Source organism: Denticeps clupeoides, chromosome 5 (assembly GCF_900700375.1).
Source record: "Denticeps clupeoides chromosome 5, fDenClu1.1, whole genome shotgun sequence".
NCBI lineage: Eukaryota > Metazoa > Chordata > Actinopteri > Clupeiformes > Denticipitidae > Denticeps > Denticeps clupeoides.
This window is the reverse complement of record NC_041711.1, coordinates 379,480-398,311: the sequence shown is the minus strand read 5'-3', so window position 1 is coordinate 398,311 and position 18,832 is coordinate 379,480. Positions and strand designations below refer to the sequence as shown.

Sequence of the window (18,832 nt, the reverse complement as noted above, 5' to 3'; positions counted from 1 at the left end):
GGAATCATTTGCATCTTCCAAAAATTGTTAACCCTATCCATAAGAGCTCAGCGCGTCACTTCAAGATTTAATGTTACAACAAATTCACAACTTGTCTGACACAATGACAACGTGGCCGCTGAATATTACCCGGATAATTAGCATCAAGGCCGAGTGTCTGTACCCTAAACATTTACAGCCTGTTAGCTGAACAAGCAGTCTATAGGTCACATTTTCTTAACACAGGATGACTGGGATATTCTCACATTATAATAGTCTCTCCCCAAATAGGCTAAATAACATTTGATTTTCTGTCATGTATCAAATCTTCGCTGAGAAATGAATAACACTAAAATGATAAAAACACGGACATGCCGTGGTGTTCAAAGGAGGCTCAAACGCTCAACCTGTTTTAATAAAGGAAAAGAGACACCAGCGCAATGGCCTAAAACACTCAATAATGCAGGACAAGGGAGCGAGGGGACAAACATAAAGGACTCTACTAATCTATGCCAAGACCCACGGGCGGCGACCCTCGGTTCAGCTGGTTGGACATTCCCATACAGCTGAAGGTTCTGCCACTTCTGGGTTCGGCAGGGGGGGGCAGGTTCCATAGGCGACGTGGTGAGTGCGGCACCACCCACAAGAGCGGCGTGAGCGATTGGGGAGGTTGGTGGGTGCAGAAGCACTCTTCCTCATCACTGTCCCATGTCCCAAGGACCTCTGCTGCCCAGCACTCGAGGGGGACGGACGGTCAAATCCATAACACCCCCCCTGCCACGGATCAATCTACGCGTCCTCATCTACATCATTGGACACCAGGCAGCTGGTATCTCCAGGGAGGAAGACGCACCGTTCCAGGTCTTGCTGTGCTCAACATCTGAAAAGAAGAGGATTTTAATAAAGGAAAAGCAGCCCAACATCGACAGAGTGAGGGAGAAAAGCAACATATAAAGGGTTCGAATCACCCACGCCAAATGAGCGTCAGATGGGAGTGATTAGAACCCTCGTGTGTATGGGGTGGTCTGAACATAGTTTGTACGTTATTCTGCCTAACTACTGCTGGATTGGATTTTACATCAAGTAAAGTAACTAAGCAACGTTTACTCCAAATTCATTTTAAATTCAGTACAAAATAAAGGATACTATTCCATAATACATTCTTTCAGTACTTTTTCCCCCTCGCAAGTAGCAGAATAACGTGAGGAATTCCCGGATGCCTTTTCATTGGTTGTTGCGTTCTGCCCAGAAACAACACTGCTGTTCTCTGATTGGCTGTTGTGTAGGCCTGGTCTTTTTTTGATTGGCTGGTAATTAACCAGCTGAAGGACCAGCACTTTTTTATAGCGTCTGAAAGTTGAGTCTCGGCAACTGGACTTTCTCTCTTTTTTTAAGGTAGAGACGTTTCATTCTGCATCCACGGAACTTTGTCAATCTGAGGAAGAACTTGGCTCAAAATGTACTTGAGTAAAAGTAAAATGACCTATTTCAAAAACAGATGAAAAAATGACAAATTACAAAATTACCTACTTTCCTCCTCTGGTCATCCTGGACATCCCTCAGCTCTCTATAATCCACACAGAAGCGCCACTTACCCCCTTCTTCAACACCATAACCACCGGTGATGCCCAGGGGCTCTCTGAGGGCTCTCCATAGTGGCCAGTGCCATCTTCTACACAGTGGTGTGCTGGGGGACAGCATGAAAGTAGCTGATCAAGAAGGCTGGCAGCGTGGTGGGAGTAAAACTGGACACGCTGGAGACTGTGGCGGAGCAGAGGATGCTGATGGAGGGGAGTGCAGAGGAGTTTTTCAGCAATAGACTAACAAGTTTTGAAATGCTCCACTGAGCGCCACAGGAACTCCTTCCTTCACACAGATATCAGACTTTTTAGGTGGAATATGCTCATCTAGACTCTTCTCCGTCTTGGCCCCTCGGTGGTGGAATGAACTTGCAGCTCAGTCACTGAGCACCTTCACACGGCAGCTCAAGACCTTCCTCTTTAGAGAATATTTAGATGAACTTGTAACCTTCTTCTTGTCTGACTTCTGTATAGAAACTAGAACAGAGTGAATAAAAAGATTGTATTCATAGTTGGGGGTCCTTCCCATCAGGAAGTCTGTGTCCATGGTGTGAGGGATCTATAATGGTTTTCCCTGCCTTTTTCCGTTTGCACAGTAACTGCTGCAGTAAAAACCAGTAACTGGATACTTGCAATATTTGCAATATTGAGATCTGTACAGTCGCTAAAGCATTTCACTGCATATCGTACTGTGTATGACTGTGTATATGACCAATAAAATTGAAGCCTGCATTTCCAGAGATGTTTGTCCGTGGTTATAACAGGATGCACCTGAGCTCAACCTAGGTTTAGGTTAGGTTTAGGTTGTAACATTCACTGTGGGTTATTTTTGTTTTTAGGTCAAATTTAGACATAAAAGTAATGAAGTCTAATTTCAATACTGAGACACTCACACGTTTTTTTTACTGCCTGGATCATGACCAGGAACCAAGGAATTTGGCTGGAATGTGAACAGTAAACACTCAGGAACGGAAGCCCATCAGATCATTTCAATTTGTAAATGAGAAGAAAATGGTTGTTTTCCATTCACTGGTGGAGCCACACATATTATGCGGAGCCTGGTGATGAATTTTGGAAGTGGACAGGGGCGTGGCATGCCCCTGTGCAGGGTAACCACTGTATGAATTCACTCATGCATGGTCACCCAATGTGACACTCGGGATGGCTGGGAACGGGAGGCAGCAGCGCTTCACGGAAGCCCATCTCCAAGCCCAAAGCGCCTCCATAAACTAGCTGGCCCCTGCTCCAGCGTGCCGAGAAGACTACACTCTGGGGAAAAAGTTTGGCCAGCTGATTTCAAAGGACTTTGGTAAGCTGTCAAAGCTGCTGGGATTTTGGGAAATGGGAGGAGAGGGGAGGGCTCTTGCAACATAGGGAGGTCTGTATGATTTCCAGCGCACTCAAAACATGGCATCAGTGGAAGCCGGCATCTGCGTCCAGAGCACTGCCAGGTAGCTATGAAGGTCAGGGTCAAGTGACCAAGAAGGCATCCAGAGTCAAAACTATCTTGGTCATTACTACAATCCAAACTTTTCTCACTCACTCTGGTAACTTTTAACTCAAAGCTATTAACTCTGTGATGACTGACCGTGAGAAGGTACCACAATGCCAATGACAATAACAGTGATGCCTCAACAGTTTGCTCCTGTAGGCACAAAGAATATCTGGCACCTTCTCTATTGTCATGCCGTCAGTCACTGTAGAGTAAATATGACTTCTAATCACATTCTAAACACATTTCAACAGGCATATTCTTCATTTCAGCTAAAGCAAAGTATCTAGCATGTAAAATTAAGCAATAAAAAGTCTCCCATATGAAGCCGCTCCAGGGCCGCATGATTACGGGGTGTAAATCGTCTCGGACATGGTACTGTAATTGTTTTAGACTGTTTAAATGGCCCATTGGGGACGTCCGCCGGCACATCAGGGCAAATTATTTCTCCTCATCAGCACTTCTGCATTCTGATGAGCCCAGCACTCACTAACTGTGCTCAAGTGCACATTTATTTCACTTATTTATTCCAACAACATTCACATTTTTAATTATTCAAAGCGGCATTTCAACAATGATCTCACTTAATGTATTTTTTCAGTAGCTGGTGTATAAATATCAGTTTCAACCAGTATTTATCATGGTCTCATTTCATGTTTCAGTTGATTTCTTTGTCTTTAAAAAGTGTTTTTGAACACTGTGCTCCCAGACATTTAAAGAATATTTTAGAGAGCATTTGTTTCAGTTATTTCAGTATAATTCCTATAAAATCTTGACAAAGAAAAATGTGTGCTGTTAATTTCATGTTGAAAAATTAGTGAAGTTTTTACTTCATGGACATTCGCAAGCAGCCGGTTCATTTACAGCTGGACTGACTTGTAGCATTTTGTTATTTATCATTTGATATCAAAATTGATTAATTCATCAGCAGCCCTGTCTTTCAATGTCATTGAACGATTTTCTAAGAATCAGACTTTTAAATGCGTTATTTGCTTGGGAAGTTGAGATGTAGAGAAGTACCTGGGCGCGATCGTGTCCTCTACGTGCTGTCATGCCTGTGTAATATATGATTGTGTTTGTGTCAGTTCTCTCCATCTTGACTCACACCAGCCTGTCCTCTCTCTTCAGGCTAGAACTTCTAAAGTATGGGGGACTGGAGTTTTCTAGGCCGGCTGTTGGAAAACGCACAGGAGCACTCAACGGTGATCGGGAAGGTTTGGCTCACTGTCCTCTTCATCTTCAGGATTCTGGTCCTGGGTGCCGCAGCGGAGGAGGTTTGGGGCGATGAGCAGTCGGACTTCACCTGCAACACACAGCAGCCTGGTTGTGAGAACGTGTGCTACGACGAGGCCTTCCCCATCTCCCATATCCGCTTCTGGGTGCTGCAGATCATCTTCGTGTCCACACCCACTCTCATATACCTGGGCCACGTCCTGCACATCGTCCGCATGGAGGAGAAGCGCAAAGAGAAGGAGGAGGAGATGCGCAAGTCCCTCCGGCTCAAGGAGGACGAAGACCTCTACAGGAACGGAGCGGGCGGGGGAGGGGGGCGGAAAGACAAGCCCCCAATCCGGGACGAACATGGCAAGATCCGAATCAGGGGGGCTCTGCTGCGCACCTACATATTCAATATCATCTTTAAAACCCTGTTCGAGGTGGGTTTTATCATGGGCCAGTACTTCCTGTACGGCTTCCAGCTCCGGCCCTTGTACAAGTGCGCGCGGTGGCCCTGCCCCAACTCGGTGGACTGCTTTATCTCCAGGCCAACAGAAAAGACCATTTTTATCATATTCATGCTTGTGGTGGCTTGTGTGTCCCTTTTTTTGAACCTCTTAGAAATCTACCACCTGGGCTGGAAAAAAGTCAAGCAAGGCGTGACCAACAAGTTTGTCACGGAGCGCGTATCGCTGCCCGATGAAAGCAGGGAGGTGGCGGCGGCGGCGGCGTTCCCCGTCCTCAGCAGCCTGCCAAACTACGCCGACGTGACCGTGGTCGGGAACAGCGTGGTCCTGACCCAGTCCACGGCCGCTGATGAAGACCGCGATCCTGAGCACTCTTCTCTCTACAGCAGCAGCACCAGCAACTACCAGCTCACCGCCGCCGCCGCCGAGCTGCAGATGAGCCAAGCCAAGCCCACGCCACCCTGCTCGTCCTCATCCTCCTCCACCTGCTCCTTCAGCAACGCCCCGCAGCCGGGAGATCCGGCCCCCGGCGCCGGTGACCCTCAGGGCACCACCACCACCACAGTGGAGATGCACCAACCGCCTCCTGCGCCCACAGACGTCCGCAGGCTGAGCCGGGCGAGCAAGGTGAGCGGCGCCCGGGCGCGGCCCGACGACCTGGCCGTGTAACCCCCGTCATCCAGAGAGCGCCAGCCACCCACCTGCTGCCAAACGGAACCATGAAGACGCGCCGGGTTTTTAATTCAATTTGGACTTTAGCACCACTTCAGGCTTTTTTTTATTTCAACTTTGAAACGGTTTTGAGGAGGAATTTGGGCAGAGGTATGCACTTTTAACTCTTTTTTCCCCCCTTTTGTTGTGGCAGATCTTGAGGTGGACCCATAGTCACCACTCTTTTAAACAGTGTACGTTTATCTCCATCTCTTTTGTGAATCCTTTCCGGTGATTGTCTGCCAATGGTTACTCTGCCTTTAAAGACCGATGAAGAGTGGGAAGATCTCACACTGTGACTTGAGATTTGGAGATCTCCTAAACTTTCTGGTGAGAAGATCGATTTTAGATCCCAAACTGAGACTTGTCTTTAGGCCTTAACAGAACTGTGTGTGTGTGATTGGAACCAGGAGGTCTTGTTTTTTATTGTCTTGAAGAGAGATATTCTTCCTATCCTTGCAGTTTCATCAGGGTATATTGGTATAAATGCAATGCCTAAAAATAAAATGAAGTGTACATATATAAATAATATACAGTACATAGTTAAACCCACCATTATAATGTTTGCAGTGTTTGTAGAGAGTTGAGGTTCGCTGATATTCTGTACATTAGAGCATTAGAAGATAGGTGTGAAGATATGGTAGCTGCCACTGGAACAAGGCACTAGAACAGCTAGCAGGTGGAACATTTGATATGTAAAACATATCAAGTTCAGCAGTAGAAATGTGAATCTGGTGCATTTTTGTCTATGTAAATTCCTGCCAGTTTATTTAGTATAAAAACGGCTCCCTTTGAAAAAGTGATCATTCTCTAAAGCAGTTTCCCGGTTTTACTCACTCAACTGTAACCCCTTTTAAATTCAGGTAATAGCTGTTAAACTCCCAGATTCAGAAAAGTGTCTTGGTCCAGAGCTAGACTAGTTTCTCATGAGTAGCATTTGCAAAGGCACCAAACCATTGGCACTTTACAGTATGTCCTGAATTGATGGGGATCAATAATCGGACAATCTTTCACCCCTTGCTCTCTTCCCTTCTCGCTGTTCTGTAAGCGCTGTGGAAATGTTTTTGGCTGTGAACGTGCTTGCTGTGCACTGCTGCTTTAGTTCATATGTGCGTTCTGTGAGGTGGCATGCTTGCCAGTCCCCCGGGCGCAAAGATAGGACTCCCCCCCTCAAAGCACTTACCGAAGAGTCTGACCATTTATCCTTAAATCCTCCTACTCCCTCATACCACGTCCAGCAGGTCACAAAGTGTTCACGTCTGCTCCATGCAGCGTTCTGGACAGGATTGGAAAAGTACGTACATTTACACTTGCCCGTTTAAAATACAGACGGAGTTGCCTGTACGACACCTCAAAGACGGTAAAATTAATGCTTCCTATTATTGCTGAGCACTGAAAAAAGTCACGGCAAAAATGGCTGACTTTAAAAAATGATGTTTATACCATGTGTGCATCTATTATCTGAATTATATAACAGAAAATACACCCTCAACAGTATTATACATGGAAATGATGATAAATAGTAATAAATAGCCCAGTGAGACATACCGATTGTGATTTTGGGCTATACAAATAAATAATTGTTGTTGTTGTTGTAGTTATGCATAGAACTTTTTTGGGACAAATGTTTTTTGACCCTTATTATTGTAGAAATAGAGCTGCATGTTTATGTCCCTTTCTATTCCTAAAAGTTTACACTGAAGAATAAAATTTGCACATTAAACCGAAAAGGTTCTTTTCAAGAGGCTCATAGAGGAAGGAGGAGAGTAAAGTAAAAACCTACAGTACTGTAACCTGCTGTATGGAATCCGATTTTATGGCAATAATTTGAAGAAGACTTTTTTTTTTAATCCCTTGACTGTTTGAAAAATGTTGTATGCAAATAGCCTGGCGATGTTTCACAGAATCTTCTGTCTTGTAACCCTGACGACGTATCACCATCCTTTCAGAAAGAAAGGCCATGCCATCTGACCACGGCACTTCATCTATCTGATGCTCAGATGCCATGCAAGTCATTCCCGGAACCACTTATCAGGACTTTTCACATTCTCAGAGCAACCAGAGTTCTCTGGCCCATCAGGGAAAAGAAAATTACGGAACATACTCGCAAAGAAAAAGAGAGGCCTGCTGCATTGCTGTTATGAAAGAAGTGCCTTGTGTACAAAAATTTGTAAGATCAAGTTTATGTAAATGTTCATTTACCTCAAATGTTTACAAAACTGTTGCCAAATAAAATTTTTGTACCATGAGCTCAAAATATCAGTTTTTATGATTTATAAGAATAATTGAGAGGACAGAACTCAAGCCTCTGAGCTGCTGAAGTTCCTTTGCAGGGGAGAAGGTGCTAATACATGAGGAGACTGAACATAATCATATTTTACAGGTTCTGTGCACTGACGGAATGTAAAGAAACACCAACACAATGCAGGGCAGCACAGCCTGGACTTTGGCCGCATTGTTGTCTTATTACCAAATGGCCACATGGGTTCATATCATGTGATTGACTGACAATTCATCGGACATTAGGGGACCTAATCGCCGCCTATAGTTTGCCCCTCGCCTTTCCTGTGGGTTATCCCACATGACCCTGCTGAGCCAAGCTCTTTCTTTATGTGCTCTGAATGGGCAGGATTGAGCCCAAACAAAAACAGTTAGAGACGGGGTGGGGGTGGTTTGGGGGGTGGCGGGGGGTTACTGTATATTTGGAAGCATGTGTGATAAAGTTTACGACATATCTGAAGGACAATACGTTGTAAATAAAAAAAAAAGGAGTTTTAAATCGTACCCGTACCGCTTTATACCGATCGTGCTCAGAACATGCATGTAACCTGCAGACAAACGGTGCAAGAACAGTACTAGTATCATACTAGTACTGTACTAGATACTAGTACAGTACTAGTATCTATAACACAACACCAATGGTCCGGATCTGAAACCCATGCTCTGCACAGACTCATGATTATTGACTGAATATAGAATACATTATATTGAAGCCTTCACTCAGATTAACCAGTTTTCACATTATAAAACTGCACATTACGTGCATTAAATATTACCTGATCCCAGAACTGTAGTCATGGTTTTCGTTTGAAAAGGGCGGTGCTTTAATTTGTCATGTGTCCTGGATGAGCAACTGATCGGGGAGAGGCCAGGTGCTGTGGGTTCTGAGCAGGCATTACCTCCCAAATATCCTTTATTTTCCCACAATGACCAAAAATGTGACAACACAAACCTTTCATTGTTTGCGCGTGAGTGAATAACATTACTCCTGGCCTTTGTGCTGCATCCATCTGTACTCCAGGTCACATGACCTGTCTCAGAGTCTCCATACAATGGGGTCCGACATCCACAAATAACAATAATGCCCCGAGACCAGCCCATAATAAGCTGTTGCAGTCTTCCAGTTGGCATGACATATTGTTGCTGTGTAGTTTTGTGGAGAATATCTCTCTCTCTCTCATGCATATTTACATTTACAGCATTTCCCAGACGCCCTTATCCAGAGCGACTTACAGTCAGTAGTTACAGGGACAGTCCCCCCCTGGAGACACTCAGGGTTAAGTGTCCTGCTCAGGGACACGATGGTGGTAAGTGGGGTTTGAACCTGGGTCTTCTGGTTCATAGGCGAGTGAGTTACCCACCCACCCTGGTAGTAGCCTATATACAGTACAGGCCAGAAGTTTGGACACCTTCTCATCCAACGTGTTTTCTTTATTTTCATGACCATTTACATTGATAGGTTGTCACTGAAGGCATCAAAACTATGAATGAACAAAACTATGAGTTCTGTACTTAACAAAAAGTGGAGACCTGACCTCCACAGTCACCGAACCTGAACCCAGTCCAGATGGTTTGGGGTGAGCTGGACCCCAACAAGTGCTAAACACCTCTGGGAACTCCTTCAAGACTGTTGGAGAAGCATTTCAGGTGACGACCTCTTGAAGCTCATCGAGAGAATGCCAAGAGTGTGCAAAGCAGAAATCAGAGCAAAGAAACTAGAATATAAAACATGTTTTCACTTATTTCACCTTTTTTTGTTAAGTACAGAACTCCACACGTGTTCATTCATAGTTCTGATGCCTTCAGTGAGAATCCACCAACGTAAATGGTCATGAAGATAAAGAACACACGTTGAATGAGAGTATAGTCATGTTTTAAGATCTTTTCTGCAGTGTATTGAGGTATAATTACAAGCTTTTTATAGGTTTTAAAGGCTTCTGGGACAAATAAAAATGCAGCGCTTCAGCTGCCTTGTCAAACGCGCCCGTTACACTGCGCCTGGATCTGTACAGGACCAGTGTCCTCTGAGGACGTGCTGCACCACCCTGCACATGCGAGAAAGTTGGCAGCCCTACACTGAGGTCCCCTTGATGAAGGTCCCGTCCCCACACGCTGCTCCCCGGGCGCCTGTCATGGTGTCCACAGTTAAATACAGAGGACGGGTGGTAGTAGCCTAGTGGGTAACACACTCGCCTGTGAACCAGAAGACCCAGGTTCAAATCCCACTTACTAACATCATGTCCCTGAGCAGGACACTTAACCCTAAGTTGCTCCAGGGAGACTGTCCCTGTAACTACTGATTGTAAGTCGCTCTGGATAAGGGCGTCTGGTAAATGCTGTAAATGTAAATATGACTGGAACCCTCCTCCATGACGTAGCTGCTGGACATTGGAGACCTTCCACGGTTCTGGTAATCTCCTTTTTACAGGTGATCAGACACACGCCACCTACTACACAAATACACTAGTTCTCAACCTCAAAACAATGATCACATCACGCATTCAACAAGGTTTCTGGATCTCAGGGCAGCGGTCTGAAGGTTCTGCTACATGGTTCTTCTGCATGGCACGCCACCCCGAGGCCGGGCTTAGAAACTCCACCTGCTGACCCAACCGAACACCGAGCACAGAATGGCTGACTTTAAATAAAAAACGACGCTGTAAAACGCTGTCTTTATACGGTACTTTACGCGTTTCGAATTGAACTGAGAGCGCAGAGAGCATCATGGGAAAAGACGTCCGTCTGCGCATGCGCCGTGCGCCATTTCCTAAAGGAACCCGTCCGTCGTCCGTCGTGTTCTGCAGGCGCGGCGTTCCGTACAAGAACCTGTAATGGCGAACCGGAACCTGAAGCAGGTGACCATCCAGCACAGCGCCGCGTCGCCGAAGGCGCAGGCCGCGAAGCGCGGCAGCGAGTCCGCCAACATGGAGGAGGAGGAGGCGGCGGCGCCGGCGGCCGAGGACTCGCTGGAGATGACGCTGGACCTGAAGAGCTTCCGGAAGCCCGGCGAGAAGACCTTCACCCAGCGCTGTCGGCTGTTCGTGGGCAACCTGCCCACCGACATCACGGAGGAGGACTTCAAGAGGCTCTTCGCCAAATACGGCGAGGCCAACGAGGTGTTCATCAACCGGGACCGGGGCTTCGGCTTCATCCGCCTGGTGGGTCCCGCCTGGAGGCCGGAGCCCCGCACAGATGATTACTACTGAACCGTGTTTTGAACGCCACTAGCTGCTTAGCCAGGCTGCTACAGATCCATCGATGCGTTTATAGATGGATCGATGCTTTTAATGTCGTTATACAAGTACAACAAGGGGGCAAATACAAATAAAATATAAGTACATTTAAAGTAAGCACTGAGGTGTAATAACAGTTATTGCACTACAGGTGGCGTTGTTGTGTTGTAAGTTTACATTTACAGCATTTACCAGACGCCCTTATCCAGAGCGACTTACAGTCAGTAGTCTTACAGTCATTCGGAGTTGAGTGTCTTGCTCGGGGACACGATGGTAGTAAGTGGGGTTTGAACCTGGGTCTTCTGGTTCGTAGGTGAGTGTGTTACCCGCTAGGCCACTACCAGCCGTAGTAGGTAAATGAATGAATGAATGGAGTGGAAAGATCAGCCTGATGATAACACATTTCTACCACACAACTTGTGGATCTATGAGAGGACTAGAACCTGGACATCGTGTGAGGAGATGGTTAAGATGGTCGAATGTCTCCCTGAAAGCTCGGGGCAGTGGTGGCCTAGCGGTTAAGGAAGCGGCCCCGTAATCACCACGGTTCGAATCCTGATACGCCAAGGTGCCACTGAGCAAAGCACCGTCCCCACACACTGCTCTCCGGGCGCCTGTCATGGTGCCCACTGCTCACCAAGGGTGATGGTTAAATGCAGAGGACAAATTTCACTGTATGCACTGTGCTGCTGTGTGTCACATGTGACAATCACTTCACTTTAAACTTTGAAGGCGTCTCCATGCCCGGCCACAAACGAATCATTTAAAGATTAGACCTGTTAGAATCGTGTAAACCTGGATCATTTCAGTGAAACGTGTCCTCTGCATTTAACCATCACCCTTGGTGAGCAGTGTGGGGACGGGACCTTCATCAAGGGGACCTCAGGTACCTCGTTTCCACTTCTGGTGCTCGGCCGGTGCTGAGCTGCGATCCGACCGAGAAGCGGTCCGCGTTTACGCTGGACAGGACGCATCTGCATGGCCAGTGGTAGTAGCCTAGCGGGTAACACACTCGCATATGTACCAGAAGACCCGGGTTCGAATCCCACTTACTACCATCGTGTCCCTGAAGACGTGACCAATTTCAGCGTCGTGTGACCAGCGTACCAAGTTTATCTTGACGTGGAATGACTATACGAGCTCTCCACCACGATACGGCACTTATACATCCTGCACCTTCAAACAACTTGCACTCACACGTGGAACGTTTCCACTTCTGCTCGATATATAACATTTATTTCTCCTCTTTGGTAAATTTGAGGTGAACAGCAGACGTAAAAGCGTTTCACCGCATATCGTGCCGTGTGTGACCGTACATGATAAATAAAATTAGAATTTGAAATGATGAGGGATGTAAGGGGCTGTTTTAAACCCCCCATCCCCTTTGGGCCTTTGCAGGAAACCAGAACTCTGGCAGAGATTGCCAAGGCGGAGCTGGACGGTATTGTGCTGAAGAACCGGCCCATCCGCATTCGCTTCGCCACGCACGGGGCGGCCCTCACGGTGAAGAACCTGTCGCCGGTGGTCTCCAACGAGCTGCTGGAGCAGGCCTTCTCCCAGTTCGGGCCGGTCGAGCGGGCCATCGTGGTGGTGGATGACCGCGGTCGGCCCACGGGGAAGGGCTTCGTGGAGTTTGCCAACAAGCCCGCTGCCAGGAAAGCTCTGGACCGGTGCACTGACGGAGCCCTTCTCCTGACTACGTAAGTCTTACTTTCCAGCTCCATCACGTTAGCATTAGCGCGTCCCCTGTCACCTAGAACCAGACAACCACCAGTCACAGGTTTATATCCCAGTTCCTACCAGTGTGTTCAGCAGCCTTATTTCACGGTGGATTGTCCTCCTGTCCGGGTTCAAGATCAGTCTGTGGTGGATCGAATGTGTCTGTCCAGTAGATAGATGGAACTGCTGGACGCCAGAGGTGTGAACCTTCACCGGTCTCCCGATTAGACTCACGATGCATCCCACACATTTTCTACATTATGTTTTAAATAGAAGAGTGAAGGTCTCGTCCAGCCATGTGGACGCTTGATTTGCTACAGTGAGCAGAAAACCTGTCTGTGTTCAGTCGGCGCTCCCCTGACACCACGTACGGCGGGACGTCTTCACCACGTACGGTCCAGACGTCTCTGTTGCCAGGTGAGCGCAGACACGGTTTTTATTTGCTCATTGGAGCAAATCTAAAGCCGCTTCCGGAATGAACGTGACATGCTTCCTCTTAGATAAAACGGCGAGTTCCGCTCAACGTTCTCCCTCTGAGTGAACACTAGCCCGTGAAAATACGTCGCGGCGTTCTACTTTTTAACAAGAAAATCCCCCGGCAACGTCATTACGATATAACCGAACACGATATGATGCTCTGCACTGCATCGATGTAGAATCATCCACGTCTGCATTTTATAAACGTTCCGATATTAAAATGTACGTCTGCAGCCCTGCTGGATGCAGCATCCGTTTTCCAGCTCGTTCTTGGGATTGACCCTTGAGTAGACACTTCCCCCAGCATTTCAGGACAGAATACCTGCTTATTTTTTATGATTTATAAACCCTGCCGGGCTCATCTGCTGCTACAACTGTAGGCGTGGTTGTGGTAGGCGATAACCACAACCAGCGAGCACTGGACTGGATTAAGCTGGTTTCAGAACGGATCCCTGCACAATCGTGCACCACCCTCACGATCCCACCAAAACCCTACTAGTCAGACGGGCCTCGGGCCAGTTGGCTGGAGACGGCAGGTGACCCACTGTGGCGTTGGGGACGCAGGCAGCTGCTCTTCAGATCGGCGTGGTGTTCAGATAGAGTTAATCAGTCTGTCCAAGGGGGCAAACAGAATCGGAATGGCGAGGCCACGGCCACTTAATCATGAAACAAATACACCCAACTCCTGGTATTCGTCTTACCGCACAGTATTCCGCAGTTCATATTTAATGCAGTTTTTAATGAACATAGTTTTGTGCAGTGGTTCCAATCCTCCCAACGCAAGCCTTTTTGTCAGCTTTTTAACAGCCCAGCTTTCTTTGTGCTACTCTACGAGCCCAAGGCTAGGGGACATTTTTAAGATAGAAATGCCAGCTGCTTGCCTCAGGTTTAACCTCAACAGCATCCATTATTGCATCTCTTGTGATTATTAAAAGAGGCTGAGGACTGCAAATCAAACGAACATTTAAAAAAAAAAAAAAACGCTTAATAAAAAAAATTTGCAAACATGCAAAACACTCTTACAAAGTTACAAGCAGCGAATCATATGGAAAGGATCGATAGCTATATAGATATCTATTACAGACAGATAAATACTATTCATAGATAGAAATGATGTGTGATATTGCAATTAAACAGTTATTACATGTAGTTATTGCACATCTTGTCTAAAGACACATAGAATGAGGTAAGACAATTAGAATAAAGTGCCCTATTATGAAAATGTGTGAGATGATTTATCATTAAACGTATCTGGAATTTGTCCCCTTATGACGTAATAAGGGGAAATGTTACCTCCCATTTCTCATGCTTTTTCCGCCCAGAGAATTTCCCGCCCCGACCGTCATGGCTTCTAAACGAGTGTAGCATTGCAGTTGAGTTGCTTTGTAATTGGATGTGAAAATGAGGACAAATTTATATAATTTTTTTTGTCTCGTCATGCAAGACTCTGACGAACCAGCAGGTTTGTTTTATTTTTTCTGGAAAAAACGCGACAAGACTTCCTGTCTGCGGCAAAAATGGAAGTTGAAGTTGAGCTTTATTGACATTTCAGCTGCATGAAATGAAACAACGTTTCTCTGGATCCTGGTGCTACACGTAATATTTAAACAAAATGACACACTGACATACTGCACGTGTGACAGGCAAACAAACTGTGGCGGGGACACTGTGTCCCCGGGCACAAAAAACATGTAGACAACAATGTGACAGACAGCACTAAACTAGTGAAATGAATTATAAATGTGCAAGGTGTTGTGCAAAATGGAACGGTGCATTAATAGATGTTTCATGGTGATTGGTGAATGGTGTTGATGTCCACTCAACGTCTATAGGCCGCTCTCCACCACGACCCGCCTCTCGCCCCATTGAAGTGAAGTGAGCGTTATTGTGAAACACTGCAGCACAGCACACGGTGACACGGTGAAACGTGTCCTCTGCATTTAACCGGGGAGCAGTGTGTGGGGACGGGACCTTCATCAAGGGGACCTCAATGGCACCTCGTCTGTAAAACTACAGACACCAAAACGACACGTCCTGGGAAATCTCACTGTGGGACTTGGTCAAAGTGGCTGTAATTCTGCACCAAGGCTGGATTTCAGAAAGAGACGTTAGATACGGAATTAGGGGACCAACAAGACTGATATAAAAAATTTATTACAGGTTACCTTTAAACACACCATTAAATAAAAATAGTGGCAGAGTGTGTGTGTGTGTGTGTGTGTGTGTGTGTGTGTGTGTGTGTGTGCGCAGAAGTCCAGTGAGTCCATCATGCATCTCCAGAGGGTGCAACATGCTGCAGCTAGTCTTTTATCTGGCACTCAGACGTTTGAGCACATTAACCCTATTTTAGCTTCATTACACTGGCTGCCCGTTTAATTAGCCCAACCCTGTCTCTCTGAGCTGCTCCAGCTCCCTCTGGTCAGCCGATCAGCTGAGTGTACCCGGGTCTAATCTGAAGGTTGCCGGATCGAATCCCACTGAGGTCCCCTTGATGAAGGCACCGTCCCCACACACGGCTCCTGTCATGGTGCCCACTGGTCACCAAGGATGACGGTTAAATACAGAGGACACGTTTCACCGTGTCACTATGTGTCTCATAATGACAATCCTTTTGAGACCTTATGAGATGTTTTTTACATTTATTTTAGCATTTTTGTCGTAGTGATTTTATAGCGTTTAATGTTTTATTTCATTTTATTTGTCATGTATTTTGTTTTGCTTTGTGATTCTAGTTCTTTTTACTTACTGTCCTAATTTATTCAATGTACTTGTACAAAGTGCAATGTACAATGCACTTTGGTCATGTGTTGGTTTGCTTTAAAGTGCTTTATAAATAAAGTTGGATTGGATTAAGCCGCAGTCGCGATATCTGTCCAATTAATTGCGGTTAAATGTTTCCTTAAAATGGTTCCGCCTTCGGCTTCCATGTGCTAAATAATATAAAGTAAGCAGACCCTGCTCATGTCTCTCTTGGCTGCTTTTTCTCCATGTTCTCGTGCTCTAGGTCTCCCCGCCCGGTGGTGGTTGAACCAACAGAGCAGCTTGATGATGAAGATGGGCTCTCAGAGAAGCTGTTGCAGAAATCCGCCCAGTATCACAAGTAGGTTTTTGAGGGGAAGGTTTATCCATCGTGTTTAAAGTGGGTAGAAACTATGGAACAGACATGGTAATGTAGACCAATTCCTCTCCTCTCCACGTCTCGCAGGGAGAGGGAACAGACGCCACGCTTTGCCCAGCCAGGTACGTTTGAGTTTGAGTACTCGTCGCGGTGGAAGGCCCTGGACGAGATGGAGAGGCAGCAGCGGGAACAGGTTGACCGAAACATCCGTGAGGCCAAAGAGAAGCTGGAGGCTGAGATGGAGGCGGCCAAACACGAGCACCAGCTGATGATGATGAGACAAGGTACAGGCTACTTCCAGGACAGACCTGGGTGGGATTTCATTGAAAGTGAAGTGATTGTCACTTGTGATACACAGCAGCACAGCACACGGTGCACACAGTGAAATGTGTCCTCTGCATTTAACCATCACCCTGAGTGAGCAGTGGGCACCATGACAGGCGCCCGGGGACCAGTGTGTGGGGACGGTGCTTTGCTCAGTGGCACCTTGGCCGGCCAGGATTCGAACCGGCAACCTTCTGACTACGGGGCCACTTCCTTAACCACTAGGCAGTGGACCCGTAATCAGAAGGTTGCTGCTTCACACTCTGCTCCCCGGGCGCCTTTCATGGCTGCCCACTGCTCTCCAAGGGTGATGCAGGGTTAAAAGCATGTTGTGTGCACCGTGTGCTGTGCTGCAGTGTTTCACAAGGACAATCACTTCACTTTCACTCAATCTTGACTTTTCAATACTTGTTCCATAGAACTTTTTGCGGTCTTCTGGTTTATAGTAAGTAGTTACAGGGACAGTCCCCCCCGGAGACACTCAGGGTTAAGTGTCCTGCTCAGGGACATAATGGTAGTAAGTGGGGTTTGAACCTGGGTCTTCTGGTTCATAGTTGAGTGTGTTACCCGCTAAGCTACTTCTACCTGTGTTGATAAGTTGATGAAACTGTGATTATTGTATGCAAATGAGTGATCTTTTATTTTCAGACCTGATGAGACGCCAGGAGGAGCTGCGTCGCTTGGAGGAGCTCAGAAACCAAGAGCTGCAGAAACGCAAACAGATTGAAATGAGGTGCAATTAAAAATGCAGTTGAATTTTCCCGAGAACTGGTAATTGACTTCTTCTGAGGGACCTCCGTGGGTAAAACCGTTCATCATGTGCGCAGGCATGAAGAGGAGCGGCGCAGGCGCGAGGAGGAGATGATGTGCCATCGTGAGCAGGACGAGATGAGGCGCCAGCCTGATTCAGGCTTCAAGCCCAGTTTCATGGATGCTGTGAGTACAGAACTTCCCACCCCACCTGAAAAATATTAAAATGAAGCTCACTGCAGCTAAACCACACCGCTGTACGGGGGTCCGACCTGATCATCATCATCAGGTACAATTTAAAACGGACAATCTGATCAGAAATCGCCGAAATGATCTGTGCTTTTATCATCACTGCTGCGGTTTCTCGCACAACTTCAGCCAAAATACGGGATTGCAGTGCATCCACGATGTACGAACTACACGATACATATGCGCTTCCGTAAATGGGGAGGGAGGAATTTCTGTGTGGTTCTTGTGTACACGTATGAGAAGTACTTCTTGGAGCGTTGACATGAGCGTTGCTGGGACACTTGTTGTAGATCTGCATTGGTGCTGCATATGGGTAAAGGACGCAGTGTGACATCTCTTCACCTTTAGACTAGGCCCATTCCTAGTGTGAGCAGACCAATCGAAATGTCTCTACTCACTAATCTCTCTGCTGATGCTGTACAAGTGTGTAAATGGCGTTAACCCCTCGGAAATCCCTGCACCTAAACGCTTGTCAGCGGTTATAGGATGGATTTACACAAAAACACTTTTATAGAACTGTTCTCGCTCGCTGCAAAAACATTTTCAAGCAGATACGTGCAATCAGCGCATCTCATTCTCCTAGAACGCTTACTGATGCAGGTTGTAGTCATCTAAAAAAATACACTTCTCACGTTGCTCCTGAAATAAAGTGATTTAATAGATTCTGACAAACTGTGATCAGTCAAACTGAGAGCTCTTTAAACCAAATCTAATTTTGAGATTATACCACGATGTTCTCAAATGTTTTCCTGGCCGTGGCCACCATTGCATCTGTTTGAAAAGCTTTTAAAAGCATCTGTCTTAAAGGGAATTCTGACATGATGAAACCTATACCTTCGAGGTCTTTGTACATCCCACATTTTTTTTGGTCCACTGTCCACTGAGGTGCCACTGAGCAAGGCACCGTCCCCACATGCCTATCATGGTGCCCACTGCTCACCAAGGGTGATGGTTAAATACAGAGGACACATTTCACCATGTGCTGTGCTGCAGTGTTTCACAATCACTTTGCTTTGACTTATTCTTCCTTTAGCTAGTTGTGACCATGCAAACATACTCAACGTGACCTTAAAGAAGTCAGTGCTTCAGTTCTCCGTGCTTAGCATACTCGACAGTGTTCAGCACTTAAACTATTAAAACAATAAATACATAAAAATGTCAGAATAAGTTAGATGCACCTGCATACAAATGTGAATTGGCAAAAGGGATAATGTAAGTCTTCCACCATGTCTTCTCTG

The 18,832-nt window shown here is 46.4% G+C and overlaps 2 protein-coding genes across 8 annotated transcripts in view; both read left to right on the top strand.

The window, feature by feature from the left end:
• The first annotated feature begins 2,732 nt into the window (after window positions 1-2,732).
• On the top strand, window positions 2,733-7,460 carry LOC114789849 (gap junction alpha-3 protein-like). 2 transcript variants are annotated; one of them, XM_028979255.1, is made up of 2 exons: window positions 2,733-2,868; window positions 4,180-7,460. In XM_028979255.1, the coding sequence occupies exon 2, from the start codon at window positions 4,197-4,199 to the stop codon at window positions 5,400-5,402; it is 1,206 nt and encodes a 401-aa protein (XP_028835088.1). In that variant the 5' UTR covers window positions 2,733-2,868; window positions 4,180-4,196; the 3' UTR covers window positions 5,403-7,460. The 2 variants fall into 2 exon arrangements, with proteins under 2 accessions (XP_028835088.1, XP_028835090.1); XM_028979257.1 differs by lacking the exon at window positions 2,733-2,868 and adding an exon at window positions 2,941-3,010.
• Window positions 7,461-10,343: 2,883 nt separating this feature from the next.
• The window catches only part of LOC114790610 (paraspeckle component 1-like), a 35,592-nt gene continuing 27,103 nt past the window's right edge, over window positions 10,344-18,832 (top strand). For 4 of the 6 annotated variants that reach the window (XR_003749845.1, XM_028980815.1, XM_028980817.1 and 1 more), the window contains exons 1-6: window positions 10,350-10,882; window positions 12,356-12,657; window positions 16,158-16,253; window positions 16,359-16,555; window positions 17,244-17,328; window positions 17,423-17,531. Coding sequence is in view for 5 of the 6 variants with exons in the window: in XM_028980815.1 (XP_028836648.1) it covers window positions 10,556-10,882; window positions 12,356-12,657; window positions 16,158-16,253; window positions 16,359-16,555; window positions 17,244-17,328; window positions 17,423-17,531 (1,116 nt within the window). In the remaining variant the exon portion in view is untranslated. Of the gene's footprint in view, window positions 10,883-12,355; window positions 12,658-16,157; window positions 16,254-16,358; window positions 16,556-17,243; window positions 17,329-17,422; window positions 17,532-18,832 lie in introns of all 6 variants that reach the window. The other 2 variants (XM_028980813.1, XM_028980814.1) reach the window with 2 other exon arrangements.